Source organism: Denticeps clupeoides, chromosome 10 (genome assembly GCF_900700375.1).
Source record: "Denticeps clupeoides chromosome 10, fDenClu1.1, whole genome shotgun sequence".
Lineage (NCBI taxonomy): Eukaryota > Metazoa > Chordata > Actinopteri > Clupeiformes > Denticipitidae > Denticeps > Denticeps clupeoides.
The window spans coordinates 15169904-15192998 of record NC_041716.1 but is presented as its reverse complement, the minus strand read 5'-3'; the positions used below and the strand labels follow the sequence as shown (position 1 = coordinate 15192998).

The following is a 23095-nucleotide window of genomic DNA, read 5'->3' as shown; positions in this document are numbered from 1 at the left end:
GTGGCATTTCTTTCATTTTCCTTTCCAGTGAGCAGCAACAGTCTGGCATGATTTGTTAAGGCTTTATTTGTCATTTTTGTGTCGGCACAAAACCAAAATGAAGTACAGTACACAGGAGGCTGAAACGTGGGAGTAGAAGACTCAGCTGTTAGCACCAAACCGGAGCCCGTGGCTCCACAGTACGCTGTAAGTCTCAGTGGAGCTTTTACAAGGGGTGCTTGCAATTGTCCGGGCCGCCTCATGCAGCACTGGCCTTTCCTCTCGTTCTACAACACCGTCACATAAAACACTGGGCCATATTTGCCACTCTCCGAAATAAAACACGCGCCCTATGCGCCAAAAGTCACATTCTGTATTTTCATTGTGCTATATTTACTTACATCAGTCTATTTGTCATCCACTGTTTGTGTGCTACTGGAAAATGGGGCAAAAATTGTGGATGTTGGCATTGGAACATCAATCTGAGACTATGTGGAAAAGGCCCCTAGACTGCACACCTAACATTTCTGTTCTTTTTTGGAGTATGAAACATGAAGAGAACCAGAGAAGGACGCTGCCATTATCCTTGTGTCATACTGAACACGTTCATAATCTAAACTACATTATTTACCTTTTCTTCGTTCTACGGTATTGACAACGTTCATGAAATACGATACACCGGTCAAATCTAATGGCATTTCGCAGAGACGCAAATGATCATTCTTACAATACGAAAATGACAGCATTGCATGTAAAATATGTAAACGAACACTGATTATATGCCTCACAGAATATGAAGCATGGGTGACAAATTTAAGGGAAACCCTGAATCAATGAGGGGCAAAACATTTCGCTGACGCGGTCCGATGTCCACTTGTCCCCTTAACTTCAAATCAATACAAAGTGATTGTGAGTGATCACCATCATCACATGTTGAATCACTTGATGGGAGTGGTGCCTTCAGTGATTATGATGATTATAGTCCCGTGGACGATGTCCTCCATCCACAGAGTAGAGTACCAGCCTCTCCCCCAGCATCCTTGAAACACTAAATGAGGCAAAACCATCAGAAGAACGGGATCCAATCCCATGACAAGGGCCATTGAAACTGGAGGCTGATGGTGCCCAAAATTCTAGACTCACAGCAAGATTTGTCACCCATCTGTACATCCACATCAAATCAGTTCTTTGAGAGCACCACGAGAGAATATTTAAATTCTGAACTCAGGATTGCTTTCACGTCTGTGTAAGTTGTTTTACAGAAGGGCTCAGTCATGTCCCAAATTGCATACTACGCAGTTTTGTATACCAGACACATAATATACATTTAGATTCAACTGGGGCGATTACAAACTAAAAAAAAAAAAAACGCAGCTTGCACAACAGAAAATGCAGAGTATATCCCAGCCTATAAAAGACACGTAGCTGCTTACTGATTTCCTTTCAGTACTGGTGCTGAATCTTTAAATTAAAAAAAGGCACGCCGTGAACTTTCAACTCACACAGGCAGTACACATTATTTCAGTGCATAGTATGCAATCTGAGACACAATAAAAGCCTCGCTTCAGAATACACTCACATCAGCGCACATAAATGCCTTTTAGCTTGACAAAAGAACAAGCAATGGCTGTTAACAGCTGCCGGAACAGTCAGAGATGCGTCAGATTCCCAGCGTGAACTAGACTCTCCTCACCGGCCTCTCACCGTCAGGTGTCAGGCAACGGCTGCGCTTGACACCTGAGACCAATGGTGCGTTCGGGTTACGCGACCCCCCTTTTCAGCCAAGGGCAGAACAAAAGGGGTCAGTTGTTTCTGCTCGACAGCGTCCTCTCACTCAGCCGTCTCCAGTCCCCTCTGCTCCGTCTCGTCCAGGTGGGAGGGACCGAGCCCCCTTTCGGACCACTGGACGGTAGGATTCTGGGAGTCACACAGTCGTTTCATACTCCATTACCTCCTTGGGTGTGCCCAGGCAACGATATTGGATCCTGGGGGTGACTGGAGAAGCAGTCTCCAGCACCAGGATGGTTTTGCGGAGCCGGCGATCGATGAAGTGGGCATCCCAAGCCGGGTACTTTTTCCTGGGAAGGTCAATACGAATGACCGGCCCCTCTGTCCTCGGGGTGAGACGCGGCACAGGCGTGCGGCCGCCACTAGGAGCCGGGCGCACCTGAAATACATCGACAGCCTCCATGCTCTGCCTCAGATCACGATCCACAGCCTTAGTCCTCTGCAGGGTCCTGGGGGGGCTGCTTACCACATCCGGGGGGGGGGCCGAGGCCGGCGAGGAGACACAAGGCTCAGAGGCAACCCCCTCGTCCGCGCAGCACCCTAAACCTACGGCTGAAACGGGGCCGTCAGGGTGCAGGAGGCAGTAGTAGACGCACATGAAGAAGGTGCCCAGAGCATAACTGCAGGCCACCACGCAGACCATGACCACCGCAAAGAAGTCTGAGACGCGCGAGCCCCGGTACAGATACCAGGCGGCAGTGAGAGCCACATTCTCCACCAGAATGATGAGGGTGTAGAGCAGCAGGCGGCAGCGGGTCGGGCCCTCACGGACGCTGAACCAGCAGAACATGTAGATGACGCCCACCATCATGTTGTGGATGATCTCCTCCCACTTGGACATGCAGAAGTCCGTCTCGCCCTGGATCACCCAGAAGGTCATGGCGCACCAGTGGGCCACCACGAAGATGCCGAAGTACAGCTGGAAGATAGAAGCGAAGAGGGCAAAAACCATGGTGCGGGCGCCCACTGTGAAAAGGTGCCACAGCATGTGCACCACCGCTGCCTTATAGCTCATTGGCAGCTTGTCGTCCCGTGAGTCACGCAGAGATTTTTGGTAGGAGGCCATCATCCAGGCCAGAGAGAACAGTGAGGCAGAGGCAGAAATGCCTGGATAAAAAGGACAGAAAAGAGACAGAAAGGAAAAGGAGAGCGGGACAGAAGAAAGGAGAATTAAGAGAAATGCTTGTCTAGTTGTTATAAAATGCCCAAGTAGATTTATATTTGGACTAGGTGAAACATTGTAAAAATTGTCAGGTTTTCTTTTTAAATTTAACCTGATAATCAAAATAGTTTGTCACTCAAATTAGGTTTTTATTGTTTTAGTTATAGTTATATTAACTTTTACAAAATATCACACAGAACAGAGAAAGAGAGGCACTAAAGAAAGTCAGAAAAGGTCAGTAGAAAGTAAATGCTCATCATGTTCATGTAGTTAAGTTTTATTTTACCATAAAAATGTTCACGTGCAAAAGAAATGCCACACCGAGAAAATTCTGTTGTATATATGCTGTGATGTAAGTGTGAAGTAAAGTGTAAATTCACTAGATTCATGAACATTCACTAGATGAATTCACTAGATTGTATGATATTGTATTATCCACAATGTCCAAATTAGTTACTATAGGATTGTCCCAGTATTTGACAATACTTTCAATATTGTCCACCGGAATAAGGGAGTTTAGGGCGATTAGGGGGATTCATGTAACATCAGGCGTCCTTTGAAAAAGCCTGATCTTACACGAATCCCCATTCATTTATTTTTCATATAATGTGAGTACATTAAAATATTGAAATAAACTCCACTTGTCATAAGAGTTGACTGTATATAATGCTATAAGATTTATTTATACATCTTCCATATGTAGAATCTCTACCTAGAGTTCAAACATTTGTCCTATAAAAAAGCATTAAAACAAACAACCCAGCTGGAATTTTTTTTTTTTTTAAAGCCTCAAACATAATGAAAATACTAAATCCTTGGTGAAGCACCAAATCTCCATTACCACTTCATCACAATGAGCACTTTTTAATTAGCAGACTAATCTGTAGCTCTGTTGCAAATAAACACCTGAGGGTTCTCAAGCTGTGAGGCTCATGACACACACCAAGCTCTGCTGAATGCTAAGCGAAAGTTTCTTCTTAAAGCCGATTCCACTGTGCCTTTACAATCCATAAGGGATGATTACGCTCTGCTTAGACCAAACAGCATGAAAACAGCCAAAAGCTCTCCAATGCGGATCAGCATTTAGACAAAGAAATTTGGGCGAGGATCTAAATTTCCATAAATGAAAATTATTCAGAAACCAGAGATGTTCCACCGTGATGTGCAACTTACCCCCATCTTAATTACATGGTACAAATCATTAATTGTAGCTATTAGCCTTGGGATTCGTGCATTCAGTCCAAGAACTGGGTAACGAGCACAGAAGTAAAGCCAAAAATGTGCCGGACCGGTGGCTTTCAGGACCGACCCCTGGTTTATAACCTTTATATCGCCCCCTGTGGGCGGTAAACACAAACCAGTTGTTCCTCTCGCATACCACTTGTGAACAGGCAACCTAACAACGTTAAAAACCCACACTTATCACAGATTCCTACTTTTAACATTTATTCAGATATTTCGTTCTTCCTACTTTTTACAGATGTGTGACCTCTCTATGCAGAATGCTTCTTTATATATAAAGCTGCATTTTAGATTCAAATTTACTCAGTAAATGTAAACGAGAAACTTCTGCATCACGCATACTTTGAAATAGACCTGCTTCATTTTTCTTTATTTGCAGAAAAAGGCTTGAAATGTATGTGATTATTATATGTGGCAGAGTTGGATTACACTGGGAAGTCGAGTAACCCTCCAGGATCCCAGAGTTGACACTGCACCCCCACAGAACTCACAGGCCAGACCTGCTGCTGTTACGTACCCTGAAGCGGGAGCACCTGGTTGGTGAGGACAATGATGCTCAGCTGCAGCACCAGTTGGGGGGCACTCTTCATGAAGGTCTCCAGCAGCCGCAGCATGCTGATGTCGGCGGTTTCAAACATCATACGCCAGTAGAAATGGGGAGGCTCGTGGTCGCCCCGCCACCGACTCTGTACGGCCAGGTAGAGGGCGTGCACATACCTGAAACACACAGTGAAAACTGTCAGACAAGAAAAAATGCAAAGAGTGAAGCAGCCCAAGGAAACCACTGCAAACAGTTCCTATGAAGCCTAGTGAGTGAGACACTCACCAATGAACCAGAAGACCCAGGTTCAAACTCCACTTACTACTATTGTGTCCCTGAGCAAGACACTTAACCCTGAGTGTCTCCTGGGGGGACTGTCCCTGATTGTCCCCCTGATTGTAAAGCGCTGTGGGTAAGGGCATCTGATAAATGCCGTAAATGTATAAAAAATGTAAATGGAACACTGGTAAAACCCGAATTGCCAACATATTAATTACTTAGTGAATGAAATTAGATGCAGAGCCTGAAATAAAATAATATGGCTGCCTAAGTTGTAGTTCTGGAGACCAGTCTCGATCTAGTCTTGGATTTGACGCTATTTGGTCTCAGCCTCGTCTTGGTCTTGGACATAGCAGTCTTGATGGTATGGGGATATATATAAAAAAAAATAATAAAAAAGAGAAGAGGGAATTTTGAGTCTCATTTAATTTGCAGATCTGAGAGGGCTGCAGGAGTGTAGCTAGGTAGTATTGTACTGATATAGGAGGGTGCAGTTCCATTTACAGCCCTGTATTCAGCATCAAGGACTTGAACTCAGTGCGAGCAGCTACCGGGAGCCAGTGGAGAGAGGTAAGAAGAGGCGTGACATGGGAGTATTGGGTGCCATATTTTGGACCATCTGGAGTGGTTTTATGGTGACTGCAGAGGCTCCAGCCTCAGGAGAGAGTTACAGTAGTCGAGTTTGGAGATGACCATTGCCTGGACGAGGAGCTGCGTAGCCTGTTGTGAGAGAAAAGGCAGAATCTTGCGAATGTTGTAGAGAGTGAACCTGCAGCATCTGGAGATCGCACCAACGTGATGGTTCAATCCTGACAGAACAGTATCATTATTATTTTTTTACACGCAAAAACTCACATGCAACCAGTCAGTTTTTGTTTGCGTGCGGTTTTCTATCCCCCACTGGCGAGGTGCGCCCGCTGCTGGCCACAGAGAGAGGAAATGGCGGGGTGCTGAGCGGCACCTTATAACCGGGAGGGGGGGGTTACATTCACCAGGGATCTGGGGGGAAAAAGCACCATGAAAAGAAATGTAACTTACTACAAGATCGCTGTCTAGCTCTGCGTTTCTCGTCATCAAACTATGAGGAAAAAACTCAATCTGAATTAAGGATTATTATTTATGCACACATAGTACGGTGGTTTCTTCAGGGGGAGATACTACGTAGCCCCTTCGGTACCATGAAATGGAAAAAAATTATCCTGTGGCCACAAGTTTAGGACTATAAAATGAAACAGCCCCCCATAATTCTCGGGTCGCTGCTTGTTTTGTGGGAATTCAGACAGATCATCAAAACTACGCTGAACCACAAACGTCTGTCTCAGTTAGCTGGGATAACTTTAGCCAGAAGTCACAAGTGTCCAATACAAATGTAGTTAAATTTAGTTAGTTTTCATATTGGAAATCCTTGACAGAACCATGCTGCGCTGGCCAGATCTTTCAGTAGCTGAAATTCAGCTCGACTTTCTGAAATGACCTGGCAACGTTTCAGGCCACGGTAAGCGCTTTCTCCGTCGGACCACTGCTGTGACCTGCTGAAGGGACTGGTACACCAGCCTCGGGGGCCCAGTGCCAGCAGGCTTGAATGCGGTCCAAAGCGTCGTGTAGGTTTTTTGCCCTCAACATATCGGCCTGCACCCTCTGGACTAATCTCCTTTCGCATCACTTTCCTTTTCCTGTTGCAGAACACTCAGCGGGTCACATTTACATTTACATTTAAGGCATTTGGCAGACGCCCTTAACCAGAGCGACTTACAACGTGCTTTCAAGTTACCATCGATGAAGAGATCAATTCCGGTTCACTAGGACCCCCAAATATGAATACAACCTTTTATTCACTCTGTTGTAGGTTCTGTACACAAGTTCAACAATAAGAAAAGTTACAAGATAATCTAAATATTCTCTAAAGAGGAAGGTCTTGAGCTGTCGTTTGAAGGTGCTCAGTGACTGAGCTTTTCTGACCTCGAGGGGAAGTTCATTCCACCACCGAGGGGCCAAGACAGAGAAGAATCTAGATGAATGTCTTCCTTTTACCTTCAGAGATGGAGGGACCAGGCGAGCAGTACTGGAGGTTCGGAGTATACGAGGTGCAGTGTGAGGTGTAATAAGGGCTGTGAGGTAGGATGGTGCTACTCCATGTTTGGCTTTGTAGGCCAGCATCAGTATTTTGAATCTGATGTGTGGAGCTACTGGGAGCCAGTGGAGGGAATTTAACAAACACATGAAGAATGTCATGATCATTAAAGACCAATCATAGGAATGGGAAAATGCCGAGTGGAGATCTACATTTCAGACAAATGCAAATACGAATGATGTGCAAATTAATCTAAATAGCTGGACTTAGATCTGCCCATAATTGACAATGTTAGGTCATCTCAGGTTCCACGAAACAAGTCTGGAAAGTCACAGCCAGCTCAACATGCAATTGGATTCTTCTTGATCAAGCGAGTCTCCCCGGTTACGCAGCCTGTAGATGCATTATTGGAAGGAACAAACGCGGTAGCGCTGAGTAACGAGGGCCAGGCGGGGGGGGGGGGGGGGGGGGGGGGGCGAGGACGAGTGTGACGTGGCGCGACACGAAGGAGGGACATGGAGAGAATTTCCATCAGCCCCACTTGATGTGACCCCACTGTCATTCACTCTGTTTGAAACAACACCACACGGCACGCTGAAGCGATAAGTCGGCGGCAGGAGGTGGATTGTGGGCATGTTATCGCTGCAGGACATGCGCGCACGCGCACACACACACACACACACACACACACACACACACTTCCTTCCTGATTTACACAGATGGAAAATGATGAACAAGTGCACAGCATCAGCTTCCCCGGCCACCGCAGTCTTTGTCTGATGGAGGCAAGGCGGCCGCCTCTTCCAGAGCACTTCTGAAGGCCATCTGAAGTTCACAGGAAGAGTCAATTTCAGAATTATCACACTGGAGCAGATGGCACGTTTCAGTGTGTTGTTCACGCTTAGACACCCACCGTCTACTCCAAGAACAAGGAGGACAGGGAGCTGAATTAAAAGAGAGATTGGGCTGTAACCGAGGTAAGCAGAAGTGGTAAAGCCAACATTTATTGTGGATTCAATTCATCCAGTTCATTCATCCTGTCCAATTTACTAATCGTATTCAGAAATGTTAAGTATAGGGTACTAAGATTAAACTAAAATTAAACTTTTAGAAGTTGAGATAGAATGAACTGAACATGGACAAGATTTACTACAGTCTCTGAACAATCCACTGGAAAAGGCACAATTGAGAAGGCAGGTTTCCCCTCGTTCCAATCCAATCGCGTTTAGTTTGCAAATGAGTTGCAATCAAGTTTCTCAGCCGAGCATCAAGGTTGAAATGAGCACTTCCAGCATCCATCTGCTAACATTTGCTACATCTGAGGCAGCAGTATGGCCTTAAATGAAATAAGGTCAACACTTTCATTTGACTTACTGCATATCTAAACTGGCAAATTAAAACATTACATTGATTTAATTATATCATTTAATTAAATTTGCTGTAGTCACTCATTCCATTCAGTATTGTACTTCACAGCAGTTTATTTCCAGGTCCGGTAATGTAATATTCAGCGCAGAATACAAGGTTTCCCTTAAAGACCTTCGGGCTTTCAAATGATACCGTAAACCTCCTAAAGCTTGAGCGCAGATTTTTTTTTTAAGATTCACCGCAGTGATTTTTTTGTACAGTTTTAGCTTGGTGGAAACGAGCAGGAAAGATCGCACAGCGTATGCCCAGCTCAAGAGGGAAGGGCAAATTGTACCCGATGCAGCAAATCTCTAGTCTCCAAAATCTTAGTAACTGGTGAGATAATTGACAACTAAAAATATATCTATATTTGTACAGTCAGTGGGTGACTAGTCCATTGTTCTTGTCACAGTTTCAGTCACGTAAAGAAGTGTTCCTCTCTCGATCCCACAAGCACCACTGTCTGTCGCACAGAGCCGGATGGAGGAACCAGAAACAAAGTAAAGCTTCTTCACTTTCCACCCCAGCAGCTCACAAAGAGAAAGTTAATACTGTGATATGCATCTTTTTTTACATTTACATTTTCATTTAAGGCATCTGGCAGACGCCCTTATCCAGAGCGACTTACAACGTGCTTTCATGATGAAGTGATCAATTCTGGTTCACTAGGACCCCAACTATGAATACAATCTTTTTATTCACTCTGTTGTAGAGTCTATACATAAGTCAGACAATAAGAAGGTTCCAAGTTAATCTAAATATTCTCTAAAGAGGAAGGTCTTGAGCTGAGTTTGAAAGGGCTCAGTGACTGAGCTGTTCTGACCTCGAGGGGAAGTTCATTCCACCACCGAGGGGACAAGACAGAGAAGAGTCTGGGTGAACGTCTTCCTTTTACCTTCAGAGATGGAGGGACCAGGCGAGCAGTACTGGAGGCTCGGAGTATACGAGGTGCAGTGCGAGGTGTAATAAGGGCTGTGAGGTAGGATGGTGCTACTCCATGTTTGGCTTTGTAGGCCAGCATCAGTATTTTGAACCTGATGCGTGCAGCTACTGGGAGCCAGTGGAGGGAACGTAGCATAGAGGTGGTGTGGGAGAATTTGGGAAGGTTGAAGATCAGTCGTGCTGCTGCTTTTTGTATTTTTATCTAACATTACCGTTGTGGGACCCAAAGATCAGCCTTCAGGTGGGACCCCCATGTTGGACAGGTCTTAGGGTACAAAGTGAAATCCAGTTACATGACAAAAAGTTATCCAGAGCACCCCACATCACCCATATCCCGCCTCCGTCGCCACCGTGTTCCCACTTTGCATTTCTGTCTGCCCGCTCATATACAGTACAGGCCAAACGTGGACACACCTTCTCATTCAATGTGTTTTCTTTCATTTTCTGACCATTTACATGCTAGATTCTCAGTGAAAAACTATGAATGAACACATGTGGAGTTATGTAATTAACAAAAAAAGGTGAAATAACTGAAAACATGTTTTATATTCTAGTTTCTTTGCTCTGATTACTGCTTTGCACACTCTTGGCATTCTCTCGATGAGCTTCAAGAGGTCGTCACCTGAAATGCTTCTCCAACAGTCTTGAAGGAGTTCCCAGAGGTGTTTAGCACTTGTTGGCCCCTTTGCCAGCAGTCCATCTCCCCCCAAACCATCTCGACTGGGTTCAGGTCCGGTGACTGTGGAGGTCAGGTCTCCACTTTTTTGTTAAGTACATAACTCCACATGTGTTCATTCATAGTTTTGATGCCTTCAGTGAGAATCTACCAACGTAAATGGTCGTGAAAATAAATAAAACACATTGAATGAGAAGGTGTGTCCAAGCATCTGGCCTGTACTCTATGCCTGTCTAGAACTGGCCCTGTTTTTTTTTTTTTTTTGCACTGTGTGTCCCTGAAGCTTCGCAATTTCGTCTCTCTTTAGGTACCTTAACTCTGTAAATGCAACCGGATTTACGTCTTCTCTGCAGGTGGCTTTAGGCCTATCATCTCACTCTCAACACACTCGCGTACAACTGGTCTTCCTCCGTCTCATGATGAGCATCAGTTGCAGGCTGGGAAATGCTGATCCCCCCTCACCTGTGGGTGTAAGCAGCTCACAGCTATCACACGCGCCGCAGTTAAAACGTACAGGCAAATCCCCTTAACACACGCACCCGCAATGAGCTAAGTGGAGATGACAGAGATAATGGCATTACGGTTAATTCCCATCAAACAAAGAAAGCGAGCGCCTAAGTCCACGTCCGAGTCGCAACAGTGGTGTGATTCGCAACGAACGAAGGAACTGAAGTAAACGCGCTGCGAATGCGAGGTACGGAGCGGGAGATAGGGTGGGGTGGTCATTCATGGGCAAATTCACTTGAAGCAGCTGCTCACAAAAACCCCTATTTACAGCCCGTTTTAACGTGTGACAACGTGGACCGACACGGCGAACGGTGGAGCTGAAGAGAAAGTAAGAAAGTGAAGTGATTGTCACATGTGATACACAGCAGCACAGCACACGGTGCACACAGTGAAATTTGTCCTCTGCATTTAACCCATCACCCTGAGTGAGCAGTGGGCAGCCATGACAGGCGCGCGGGGGAGCAGTGTGTGGGGACGGTGCTTTGCTCAGTGGCACCTCAGTGGCACCTTGGCAGATCGGGATTCGAACCGGCAACCTTCTGATTACAGGGCCACTTCCTTAACCGCTAGGCGTGAGCACGTGGGCGAGCGAGGGTGGCCTGACGCGGCTCTCGGCGCCTTTACTTCAGAGGTGGCAAACGTTGTTAACAGCGCTCTGCCCCAAGGCCGATTTGGTCACGGCGCCCAGCCAGGAAACAGCTTGTGCCTGTCGCTACGCATCCACGTTCAGCCGGGCCGAAAAAAAAAGGCGCGCCGCCGCTCTGCATGTCCAGAACACTCTTGTGCCTGCACATCATCGCGACTCTGGCCATGAAAGGCTTTTCATGTCTTTACGATTGTTGGTGGTCCTGTCTTGTGGCTTTAAAAAAAAGGACACCCCCTTACCCGAAATAAGAGTAGCAACGTTCATCGGTAGACACATCTATAGACAGCCGGACAGATATTACCGTACCCAACTAAAACCGCTGATGTATCCGTAAAGGCGATTTTCGACTGACAGACCGAATGAGTGGATGAGTAGACGATTCTCTCCAGGAGATTATTGACCCACGAGCTGAAGAGCAGAGGAGGAGGAGGAGGAGGAGGAGGAGCCCACAATCCCCTGAGCTCCAAGATGATGAACTGGCCTGGAACAATGGGAATTGTTGTGCCGAAATAACGTTTGGAAGACCAGGGGAACCAAACCTTTCAGTCAGTGACATTTATGTTGCACAATTAAGAACTTATTAAGCCTCGTTGGGGGTGGGAGCGGTAAAATAAAACGCTGCTGAAAGAGACAATAATATACGTACGAGGGCAAACTAAAAACTTGCAGCACCATAAACAAGATTCATAATAATCCAGATCCTAGATTCTCCAAGACAAAGACTGAATATTTGTAAGATTTTCCCCAGGTGTAGAACTTTATATCCAGAAACGGAATGAAAGCACCAGCACTATAAGGTGTAAGATGTAGTTTAAATACGAAACCGGAGTATTTTTACAAGGCTCGTACCTCCAGACCTGAGCGAGCTGCAGGATGTGGACGACGCCCTGGAAGAGCCACACGCAGGCTCTGCAGCAGCTCCGCGCCCGGCCCCGGCGGCCCGGGGAGGCGGCCGGCGCCCCGACCGCAGCGCCCCGCTGACCGCCGTCCTTGCCGATGAAGCGGCTCTCGGTGCCGCCCGTCGCCGCGGCCACCGCCGCCGCCGCCGTGCCGCTCCCCTTGGCGTCCGAGAAATCGTAGGCGAACCAGCGGAAGCTCAGGACCTGCACGACCAGGGACGGAACCACCACGAACGTCAGCGTCAGGGAGAACCACCAGTAGTCCCGCCGGAGGTAGTAGTCCGCGGCCAGCCACAGGTCGGAGGCCCCGTCCGAGAAGAAGACCAGCAGGGCGCAGAGCGTCCAGCAGCAGTCCAGCAGGGTGCATCGCCCCGGGGCGCGGCGGTGCTGAGGAGAGGCCGGCTCGGGCCCGGGGAGGCAGGCGGGCGGGACGTCGTTCTGCAGAGACGGGGCTGCACCGTCCGACTTAGCGGCCATGTTTGTTGTAGGAACGGGAGATGGGGAGAGAGGGAGGGGGACGCGGAGCGCCTGAGCCCGTGTGGGAGGGCCGGGGGACTGAGGTGGAGAGACGAGTGGATGCTACAGGAAATATTTCAGCCTTTTTTTTTACACGAACGCATTTAATACAGAGCCTGAAAATGTTTTAGGTCCGAACATTTACATTGACATCATTTATCACACGCCCTTATCCAGAGCGACTTACAATCAGTAGTTGCAGGGACAGTCCCACCCTGGAGACACTCAGGGTTAAGTGTCTTGCTCAGGGACACGATGGTAGTAAGTGGGGTTTGAAACTGGGTCTTCTAGGTGTGTTACCCACTAGGCTACTAGCACCCGAACCAGCCGCTGTCGCTACCTTATCCCGCTTCTCAGCAGCACACTGGACATTTTCCCAGGAAAACACAGACATCTGGGTTAGTTATACATTATACATTAACATTTTATCATAACAAATTCTGAGCCCCAGGGCAAGATTGAAAGTGGCGCCCCCTTGCTTTGCATGGCAATAGTGTAGATATGCTCAAAAGAAACGAAACCGCTCTAGTCTTAGACATTCTTTTATTTAAATACTTTGAAAGTAATACGAGAAATGTGAACTTGATCTTATTGAAAGACAATTAGACAGAGGGCTCTCAAGTAAGGCAGGTAAGAGTGACGTTACACTAAAACCCCGCCCCACCCAAGCCCCGCCCATTGTCAGGGGTCAAATGGGGCGTGGGTCGGGCGGGCTGCAGGAATGGGGGTGTTTCATTAATAATTTGATTATTAGTGTTGTTGTTGTCATGAATTTCTTAGACATGTGGAAGACAAGGTTTTATTACAATGAAGTCACTTAGCCTATACGGAGATAGAAATGATTAGAACGTGAGAATAAGTCAGTCATCCTTTGATAATGAAATATGGCTTTGATAATGAAATATGAAATATGGGTCAATGAATTTTTTTTTGGAAGATTTTGTTACAAGTAGCAGAATAACAAAGAATTCCACTATGCCTTTCCATTTGTGGTTGTGTTGCATTTTACCCAGATACAATGCTGCTTATTTCTGATTGGCTGTTGTCTAGGCCCTTTCTTCTTTTTTTTGATTGGCTGTTAAGGGACAGGCTCTGGGGCCCATCATAGACGCTCTAGTTTCATAGTGAGGTGCTACTGTCTGTGGTCTGAGAGATCTGCACATGCACTCAGAATCCCTCTGCCACGCATTCATGGGACACATGCATGAAGCTGGAGGCTTCTATTTGTTTGTAAGACACGCTTTACGCATTTCTGAGCGTGAGAAATGCCATGTGTGGTCTGTGAGCGTGTAAACTTGAAATGAGAGCCCTGATTGGAATACAAGGCTGGCGCGGCCTCTGAAAGGACAAATCAAAATCCCCCTTATTTAAGGATGTCCCAATACGGGACGGATGGCAACCCAATTACACACACACATATGAAACGCTCACATAGATACAGGTGAAATGGAATTACACACAAACACACATATATAAAAACACTATTCTACATTGGTTTGGGTCACTTTGTGTTGAAACTATTAAAAAAAGATAATTGTACCCACTTTTCTCTGAAATATTAGTATATAATAATGGGGAAAACCCTCCAAAATTGACGTGTGTCTATTGTCTAATGTTTAAGAAGTTTAATGCTTTAATCATTAATACACAGGAATCTAGATTGTACAGGCAGCACCGAATTACATGTACATTTACTTTTAATTCATATTAGAAGGGAACAACAGTAAGAAAAAATAAACTCATCTCAAACCAAACAAATCGGTTTAAAAAATATTTAGTTGTTTTCTCAAGATAACTTTTGACACTGAAAGAGAGAAACCAGTTAGTAGTAATGCAGAAAATGTATAGACGGGACTTAAAAATTGTTGGCCAAATTGGGGAACCAAATTAGAAGGATAAATTGAGCTATTCAAGCCTAGAAAGACAAATTCAGAGATCTTTAAAAAAAAAAAAAAAAAGGAATAGTGGAGAATGTCATAAAAGCTTTAATTCCGGGATTGAAACTGAAGAGCTGGAAAGACATGGAAAGCCGAATAGATTTGACTTTAACCACTTAGAAACAAATTCAAGAGCATAATACAAGACTACTAAAGATTCAGAAACGTGGAACGTTGAAGGAAAGGGTAGATGAAGGAAATGAAGCCATGACATAGATAGCAACTCTCAGTGCCCCAAGTACATAAAAACGGAAGAGTCAGCCAGAAAGTATAATTCGCAAACTCAGACCAAATATTACAATGTAAGCAATGTGAAAAACAAGACCCCGGAGGAAAACGCACCCCGTTACAAGCGTGGGGGCGCAGAGCATTCGGCCGAAGGCTGTCGGGAAGCGATCAATGACACCTGCCAATATAAATAAAATTGACATTTCATCCTCTATTAGAGAGAAGGCAGGCTCGGTGGAAATATTCCAGACTTTACCTCCATCTGGTAAACAGCACAGATTTACAAGGCTGGCGGGAAAGCTATGTCTTGTTCAAGGTTCCTTAGGGTGTGTACACGCCTCGATGCTTTGGGACACTGGATCACGCGTTAGTGAGAGTGTAAGTCACAGTGAGGCCTGTGAGGGACCTGGTGGAAGAGGGAGGACGGATTCTCTCTGCTGCAAAAAGAACGCGCATCCCCTATGAGGTTTGGACGGGAGTGAAAGAGAAAAGTAAAAGTGAAGTGATTTTAACCATCACCCTTGTAGAGCAGTGGGCAGCCATGACAGGAGCAGTGTGTTGCTCAGTGGCACCTTGGTGGCTCGGGACTCGAACCAGCAACCTTCTGATTACAAGACCGCTTTCTTAACCGCTAGGCCACGGCTGCCCCAATTTTTAGTTTGGGCTGTCCAAGAATGCACTAGCTGGGACAAGTGATAAATCGCTCTGGGTGCCTATCCTCATATCGAGCATTAACATGGTATATCCCATCATTGAATGTAATGTAATTAAGCACTGGATATGGCTCGGAAAACAAGCAAAAGCTGTTTTATCTGTATTAACCAAGCGCCAGCCTGACCATGACTATCGCTTTGCCAGGAGTGGAAGAATGCCCACTGTTGTACCCAAGCATCAGTCGGTGAGAGTGAATTCAGTGTTATTAGTGTCATGAACAAAACGCGGGCAGTGTTGGAACCAAATGAAGATGAGCCATGGTCAGCAGGGCTCATGGTTCGAGATGGGTCTGAAACCATTACTTGGGTAACTAGAATGATTTGATTACAAATAGTAGTCGAGGTAAATTCTTTGCCTCAAGGCTTTGTTTAATTAGTCACCCAAGTCCGTCTGTTATCGTATCACTCCTGCGCAGCACGGTTTCATATTTTAGACGGACTGTTTTAACCGAAGCACATTTCAAAGTTTTAAGGTGGCGCGATTCATTTCATGCGCTATGGCAGTGCCGGAAAATTAAGATATCATTATGCACAAAAGATTGCATCACCTAAAACAAAAGTATCCTTGCGTGAACTGCACTTATCCAAGTGGACTCTGAACTGCTACAAGGTATGATAGTTTTATGATTGCGAACTGACATGCACCGGTCTCATTGTTTTACACATTTTAATGTTTAAGGGAGGTGTGGTTTATTGGTGTTCTGTTTTAATGACACATCATATTCAATTATATTTAATTAGTCTGTATCTAACATGTCACATGAATCAGTAAAACCGTCTCGGTTCAATAGCTGAAACAAGGCAGCCGTCCTGGACACGTCGCCTCGATTGCAGCATGTAGATCCGCTTGGGGGGGCTACCCAGGTGAGACTGAAGCGGTAAATCCGCACGGCCGCCATCTTGGCCCCCAGACCAGGGGAGGACGCTGATGAGGACCTACATTGGTATCCAAAGTGGCACCGGACAGAGAGAGGTTTAATGTTACACACAGAGCTGTAACGAAACAGAAGATTTTGTCGATAACCATCTTTAGAACGATTCCGTTGGTTGATGTTATCCTGGCCTTGTATTAGTCCAGCTGCATCAGGACGCTGTACCCGTACAAGTTCAGCGGCCAGACGGACGATGGCACTGGGGCATTTGGAGTGTTGGTGGAAGTGGACCCCTCAAGGCTAGGACATGTGCACAAAATCCCAGAGGTACCGTATCGCATACTGGTACAGACATCTGTGTGTAGCTATCGCAGGGTGCTGTGCAGCTGAGTAGCGGCATTTCCCAGATTGCACCAACGCCCTCAGGTCACAGGACAACCTGCAAAAAACACATTCAACACATTACACAGCGGACGCGACACGAGGAAGTGGGAGGCTGGTGGCACCACCACACATCCCTCATCTGGCCCTGGTAAAGAGCTGACCGCCACGACTCTGGAAGCAGCTGCAGAGAGAGCAACAGGAAGCCGTGTGAGAATTAAAGACTGGTAAACATTGCCTTGTGTGTGAGGGTGGCAGTGATGTCCGAGCTCACCGCATCACTCTCAGCAGGCGTCGGAGGCTGTTCCCGGGTGGTGGCAGTGATGGAAGAGGGAGAATCCCACGTCACAGGGTAATCGGTTGAGCTCGCAGTTTCTTCCCATGTCTGCTGTGTTTTATACATGCACTAGATGTTGAATAGGGCCGTCTAAGGGAGAGAATGAGTCAATAGAGCAGCCATTAAATTAATGAACATCTATTAGTCTTAAACAACATACAGGCAATTTTTATTTGTCAGACATGTATTTATGACCGAGCCATGAATAAATTGATAGATGTTTTCCCCCAATTCAGAATAAACTTAAAACTACACTCCTACTACATGCAGAACAATGCAAATACGAACACCACAAAAAAAAAGCCAGCAATGTTGAAAGACCCTGGCAGTCTTCATGATAAGCTCTTCAGACAATGAACTGTACACACTACATTTGTAACAAAATAAAAGTATTCTCTTTATTTAATATAAAAGTTGAACATCCAATTACCTGTTAATTTTTGTAAAGGATAACAGGGCAGGTCAATACACAGAGGCATTTTGTAAAGACAGTGAACTGCAATATATACAGATGTTAGAACAGAAGCTGTGTCTTTCCTGTGTGGTGGGGGTAGCTGTAAGCCACCAACAGCCTGCTTGTAAGTTGGAACACATCTCTTACCTCAGCAATACAAAGAAGATAAGATGCAGCATATCATCTTCCAAAAAGGAGCCGGAAGGCCTCGTCCAGGTTGCTGCGGCTGCTCAAGATGAGAACACACGCACTTTTCCCCAATAGTAAACCAAGGTGGTGTCCGTGAGTGTGCCTGTACATAACTACACACATTATTACTTCACGATCACGGTAACGTTCTTTGTTGGAAAATTTACACTGACAGCAGCAGCGTTGGCAAACTGTTGAAGCAATGCCATTGTGTGTCCCTGAGAAAGAAACTTAACCCTGAGTGTCTCCAGGGGGGGACTGTCCCTGTAACTACTGATTGTAAGTCGCTCTGGATAAGGACGTCTGATAAATGCCGTAAATATAAATGTGAGGGTGATAAATGTCAAATAATGTCACAGATTTAATTGGACAGAATAAATGCAACGTAATCTCAGTGCAGAGTTGTAATCCTTTTTTGGTGAATAATTGATTTTTTTATTTAAGACAGTGTATAAAAATGTGTTTAAAAAAAAAAAACACAGACTATGTTGGCTCCTTCTTCTTACAATAAAACACAGGACACTGCAAAAAGACTGAGTGTGGAAAGCACCCCACTTGGTAAGTTAAAACTGCACGGGATCCGCTACGTCACCTGTACGTACCCGTTGCGGTCACGCTTTACAGCCGCCTCACTGCTGCCACCTGCCGGGGAACAACGGCAGAAACAGGCGTGGGCGCGCAGCCAGGTGAGACTTTTCTCTGCGGAGCCGCTTCGTTTATTTTAGCATAAAAGCGTACAATAATGATATTATACATTAATATAGGCACCTTAACACAACACCGCGCCTCTAAACTGCCCTGCTCTCACCATGTGGAGAAAATGTCTGTCAGCAGGTAAAAAAAAAAAAAAAGCTAATGAATATCGATCATTTCAATGTATCAGTTTAATAAAGCAAATAATTTAATAAGTGTTTCTTATATGATGAACGATTCGGGGAGAGTCATAGTTTACGTTTGTAGAGGTTTAGCATCTGTCCATATTTTGTATTATTATACTGTACTATACATCTAGGAAGGGGCAAAGTTTTAGTCAATGATTTAAAAAGTGTTTAATTGATTAAGTTGTAATGATTATTTTGTGTGGTTACCAGATATGGACAACGTGCCCTGCAGTGTTACTGATTGGAGAAGGTAGATCCAGCGAGGTCCAGGCACTTGGTTCTTTTTAGATGAAGATTTTAATCGGACAACACAAAAAAAAAAGTTTAAGAACTACAAACCCCAGTTAGTCTGGGCGAAGCGCACCTGTGTATAGCAGCAGCAGCAGCACTACTGGGAAGAAAGATGGGGGGTAAGCGGATAAATGGAGCACTCGCCGCGTAAAAGCACCGAGAAAGGACGACAAAATGGAGCAAGAGGTGAAACGCATGGCCAAAAAGCTGGACGCGATGGTGAAGAAAAAGAGCACGGTAAGTAACAACACAGCTGAATTAACTCCGATAAGTTCCGTTTTTTTCGCACAGGAAAGCCTGGAAATTAAACGCAGTTTAGTTCAAATAGTCTTACGTTCGTTTGTCGGCTGGCTCTTGTTAAGTGATCCACCCCAGTTTCAGTATTTGAAGATGAATGTGGAATGTCCGCAATATGAAAAATGTATTTTAAAGATTCGCGTTTTGATTGGGGTTGCCAGATCCCGAGATATAAACGGACGTCCACGTTGGTAGCAAGCCCCAAATATGCGTCTGGATTTTTTTTTCCCATTAAAAAGCCCAAACATACGTCTAGTTCAGATTTGCCGCAAAAAAATATTCTGAAACGACAGTCCCGTGACTCAATATTAGTCGTTATTCTATTCTCGTATATATACGGACCTGGCAACACAGCTGTAGGTTGGTGGAACGTTAAACTCACCTGCTGCTAATTGAACCGTAATCGAGGCGCCTTTAATTGACATAATGCTATATTTCATTTGTCACATGTCGCAGTCCTTTATATGTATCTACATGAGTCGTGTTTGTTAGCAACACACATTATTTTTTTGTATCACATCCCTTGTGTTTTAGACATGTGGACTATCGTAAATACATGGATTTCCCTCACAGTTGTAAAATTACTTTTAAAAGCTGATTTTGTGTAGCACAATGCACATATTGTGACTTTAAAAAAAAATATTATTCTTATTGTTCTCCAGGAAAACTGAACATAATTGATTTTCTGACTTGAACTCTTTGTCTGAGCTCTAGGAAGGCGCCCTTGATGTTCTGCGGGAGCTGAAGAACATGAAGATGTCACTTGAAACACTTCAGGTTTGTGTGCTGTAATGTCTGTGTAACCGCTTAAAACAAGGTTGAACATTGAGTGGTGATGAAAATGATATCTGCTATTGTTTTTGGTCTTGTAAATCATTACCAAATAATTTTAGGACATGTCTTCCAATGTTTGAAGGGCAACAGAGTCTGTGCTCAGAAATCACCTAAACCCATCTTTCCCCCCTCTCCTTTTTGCAGTCCTCCCGTATTGGTATGACTGTAAATGCGGTGAGAAAACAGAGTTCAGATGAAGAGGTCCAGAGTCTGGCTAAGTCCCTCATAAAAACATGGAAAAAACTCCTCGGTACATTCAATGCCTTTTTATTCAATAATGTTCTTTCTGTTGTACGTTTGTCTTAACGTAAAATTTATACCGAACATACAATGTAGATTTTTTTTTTTCCTGGGTCTGATGTGTTTTTATAGTCTAGATTATTCTTAAACAGATGATTCTAAAGAAGATGAGAAGAAAGATGGCAGTCCTCTCATTCTCCCTTCATCCTCGTCCTCTTCATCACCACCACAGACTCATTTGGATGCTCCTGATCTTGCGTGAGAACTCGCTTGAGATTTGTGCATTATGCTGATCACCCTGAAAACTAATCTACAGCAATGAGCCGTAACATTAACAGCTATTGTTGAGTGGGTCCCACTTGGGATTCCACTAGACCTTTGAAGGTGTGCCGTGGTATTTGGTGTAAAGCCGTTGGTAGAGTTTCTAGCACATCCTACAGATGCTTTCTGGATTGACATCTGGTGGTTTTTAGGATTTTGGTTCAGTTAATTTCACTCCAACTCCTTGTTCCACGAACCATTTTCATACCATTTATCTTGGGAAAGAGATTAACAGTAGACCCTGACCACCGTGACAAGGAACATTCGACACAAGCACCTACATTTTTTTCAAGTTTCCTACACACCAAATTGCTCTAGCTGCGTAATATCTTCCACCCTCTGGCAGGTAGGTGCCGTTGTAACAAAATGTTATTCACTTTTCAGTGGTTTTAATGTTATGGTTGGTTTGGAATAAACCTTTTGAACCTTCTTTGCCAAGCACTGCACAATTGTTTCATACTGTTTGTAAATTTGGGCTATACAAATATTAGTAGACTGCATTATTTACAGTCTACAGCAGAATATTAATAAATGGTTGAAAGTTTGTATTTCATTAGTCCAAAACTTATTTTTAATAGTCTTATTTATCTTCAATGCAGTGTTACCTTGTATTGCTATACTCAACTGTGAATTAAAATTACGTTGTGTTTTTTTTTTTTTTTTTTTTTTTTCTCTCCAAGCAAAAAACCATGTGAACCAAAAACTCCCAACAGCCCTAAAGCCCATAAATCTACACCCAAGATCACCACCTTTCCTCCTGTTCCTGTCACTTCAGATAGTGTCCGAACCAAGTGCAAGGAGCTGCTGGAGTCGGCTTTGCAAACAGGAGGTGAGTTTCAAGCCATTTGTTGAACTGAAGTGGGAAGCCACTCTTTTATTTATTTATTTTTACATAATTAATTTTTCTGTCTTGTTAAATAGATGATTACAAGACCATTGGAGCAGACTGTGCTTGCTTGGCAGCCGAGATTGAACACTATATCCAACAAATTATCTAATCTACAGGAATTTGAGTAAATACACAATATATATCTCTGCTTGTCTGGGTAAAACTGCCAAATTGAGTACCATGTCAAGATTTGAAACAGTCCTTAATATCTGACCACTCATTTTCCATGAGTTTAAATCCGCTGACTTGAAGTATAAGACCAGGCTAAGGAGCCGCATTTCCAACCTCAAGGACCAGAAGAATCCGGAGCTGCGGCGTGGTGTTCTGTCAGGTGCAATCACACCAGAGCGCATTGCTAAGATGAGCGCAGAGGTGTGTGTACATTATGCAGTGCCGAAAGTCTGGTTCTGTTGAGGACCAAGAGCATGCCCCCCCTCAACATGATCATTTTCCCCCAACTGTCCTTGCTTTCTGTAGGAGATGGCCAGCGATGAGCTAAAAGGCATTCGACAGGCACTGACGAAGGAATCAATCAGAGAGCACCAGCTCTCGAAAGTGGGCGGTACGGAAACAGACATGTTTGTCTGCGGGAAATGCAAGGGCAAGAATTGCACTTACAATCAGGTAAATGTGCAGTCATGGGGCTGCAATAGGATGGTAGTAATCCAGTTGCTCATCTGTCTGTTTCGACACAGTTTGAGGCCTTGATTGTGTTCTCCTGATCTGGTTTCAGGTGCAGACCCGCAGTGCGGATGAACCCATGACCACATTTGTCGTGTGTAATGGCTGCGGAAATAGGTGGAAGGTATGCATCCTTCCTCATTTAGTGAAATATTTCTGGGGAAAAAAAAAAAAAAAAATCATGAATACTGATCTTGCCTCTTGCAGTTCTGTTAGGATGCAAAACTTGAATTCAACCCAGATGCCTCAGGAGAAGCTGGATTTACATTTTTGTTTGTATATTTTGTTTTGATCTTACAATTATGAGTTGCATCTGATTATATTTATGAGAACCGATAACAGACTGATTAATTTTCCTATATGCCTGAATTTATGTATCCATTTTGTGGAATGAAATGAAAAGAGGGAACTTTAAGTTCTGCCTTGTGTAATATAAAGCAATTTTGTGTCTTCCTATTTATTTGTCAAAAATATGACTCTTTCTACTTATTGCTGCATAGTAATGTTAGTTCATGTGAAATTACTCCAGTGCTTTAGCACTACTAAACATGTCATTATGGTTAACCTCTTCCAACTGTCATCTATAGTCGCAGAGTTGCACAGTATTCAGTTGCCAATATAATATCATTACTTTTTTCTGTGTATATATTATTAAACAATTTGCTTAAAGTCTGGACATGTATGCGTACATGGGAGAATAAAGTGTTGAGCATTGCAGTTTATGTTTGACTGTTGTTTGATTGTTTTAATAGCTGAACCAAACACTAGGTGGCAGTAACGTAAAAATATGAATCTATATTCTGAACCCATGAATCCTGATGATTGATGTGTAAGGGAAATGGGGAAAACCTGAAAATGCAGCCAAGTAAACTTTTGTCTCACTAGTTTAATATGC

General features: G+C 44.5%; 2 protein-coding genes across 2 annotated transcripts; one reads left to right on the top strand and one right to left on the bottom strand.

The window, feature by feature from the left end:
• Window positions 1–48: 48 nt before the first annotated feature.
• On the bottom strand, window positions 49–12617 carry xkr7a (XK related 7a). The gene is made up of 3 exons (XM_028993568.1): window positions 12090–12617; window positions 4689–4888; window positions 49–2874 (listed from the first exon to the last, which is right to left on the bottom strand). Exons 1-3 carry the CDS (start codon window positions 12614–12616, stop codon window positions 1904–1906), a joined length of 1698 nt encoding a protein of 565 aa, XP_028849401.1. The 5' UTR covers window position 12617; the 3' UTR covers window positions 49–1903.
• Window positions 12618–19112: 6495 nt separating this feature from the next.
• LOC114798618 (transcription elongation factor A protein 2-like) lies at window positions 19113–22537 on the top strand. Its single transcript, XM_028994470.1, has 10 exons — window positions 19113–19175; window positions 19950–20012; window positions 20214–20319; window positions 20462–20519; window positions 21311–21459; window positions 21552–21608; window positions 21737–21891; window positions 21997–22143; window positions 22253–22324; window positions 22408–22537. The coding sequence occupies exons 1-10, from the start codon at window positions 19113–19115 to the stop codon at window positions 22414–22416; spliced, it is 879 nt and encodes a 292-aa protein (XP_028850303.1). The 3' UTR covers window positions 22417–22537.
• Window positions 22538–23095: the final 558 nt, after the last annotated feature.

What these genes read in the sequence shown, in the direction of transcription:
- xkr7a (XM_028993568.1), bottom strand. Translation starts at nt 12,616, where the DNA reads ATGGCCGCTAAGTCGGACGGTGCAGCCCCGTCTCTGCAGAACGACGTC. An exon ending in CAGCTCGCTCAGGTCTGGAG is followed by an intron (nt 4,889 to 12,089) that starts GTACGAGCCTTG and finishes TGTGTGTTTCAG; the next exon opens with GTATGTGCACGCCCTCTACC. An exon ending in CCAGGTGCTCCCGCTTCAGG is followed by an intron (nt 2,875 to 4,688) that starts GTACGTAACAGC and finishes CTTTTTATCCAG; the next exon opens with GCATTTCTGCCTCTGCCTCA.
- LOC114798618 (XM_028994470.1), top strand. Translation starts at nt 19,113, where the DNA reads ATGGAGCAAGAGGTGAAACGCATGGCCAAAAAGCTGGACGCGATGGTG. An exon ending in TGGTGAAGAAAAAGAGCACG is followed by an intron (nt 19,176 to 19,949) that starts GTAAGTAACAAC and finishes TCTGAGCTCTAG; the next exon opens with GAAGGCGCCCTTGATGTTCT. An exon ending in TGTCACTTGAAACACTTCAG is followed by an intron (nt 20,013 to 20,213) that starts GTTTGTGTGCTG and finishes TCCTTTTTGCAG; the next exon opens with TCCTCCCGTATTGGTATGAC.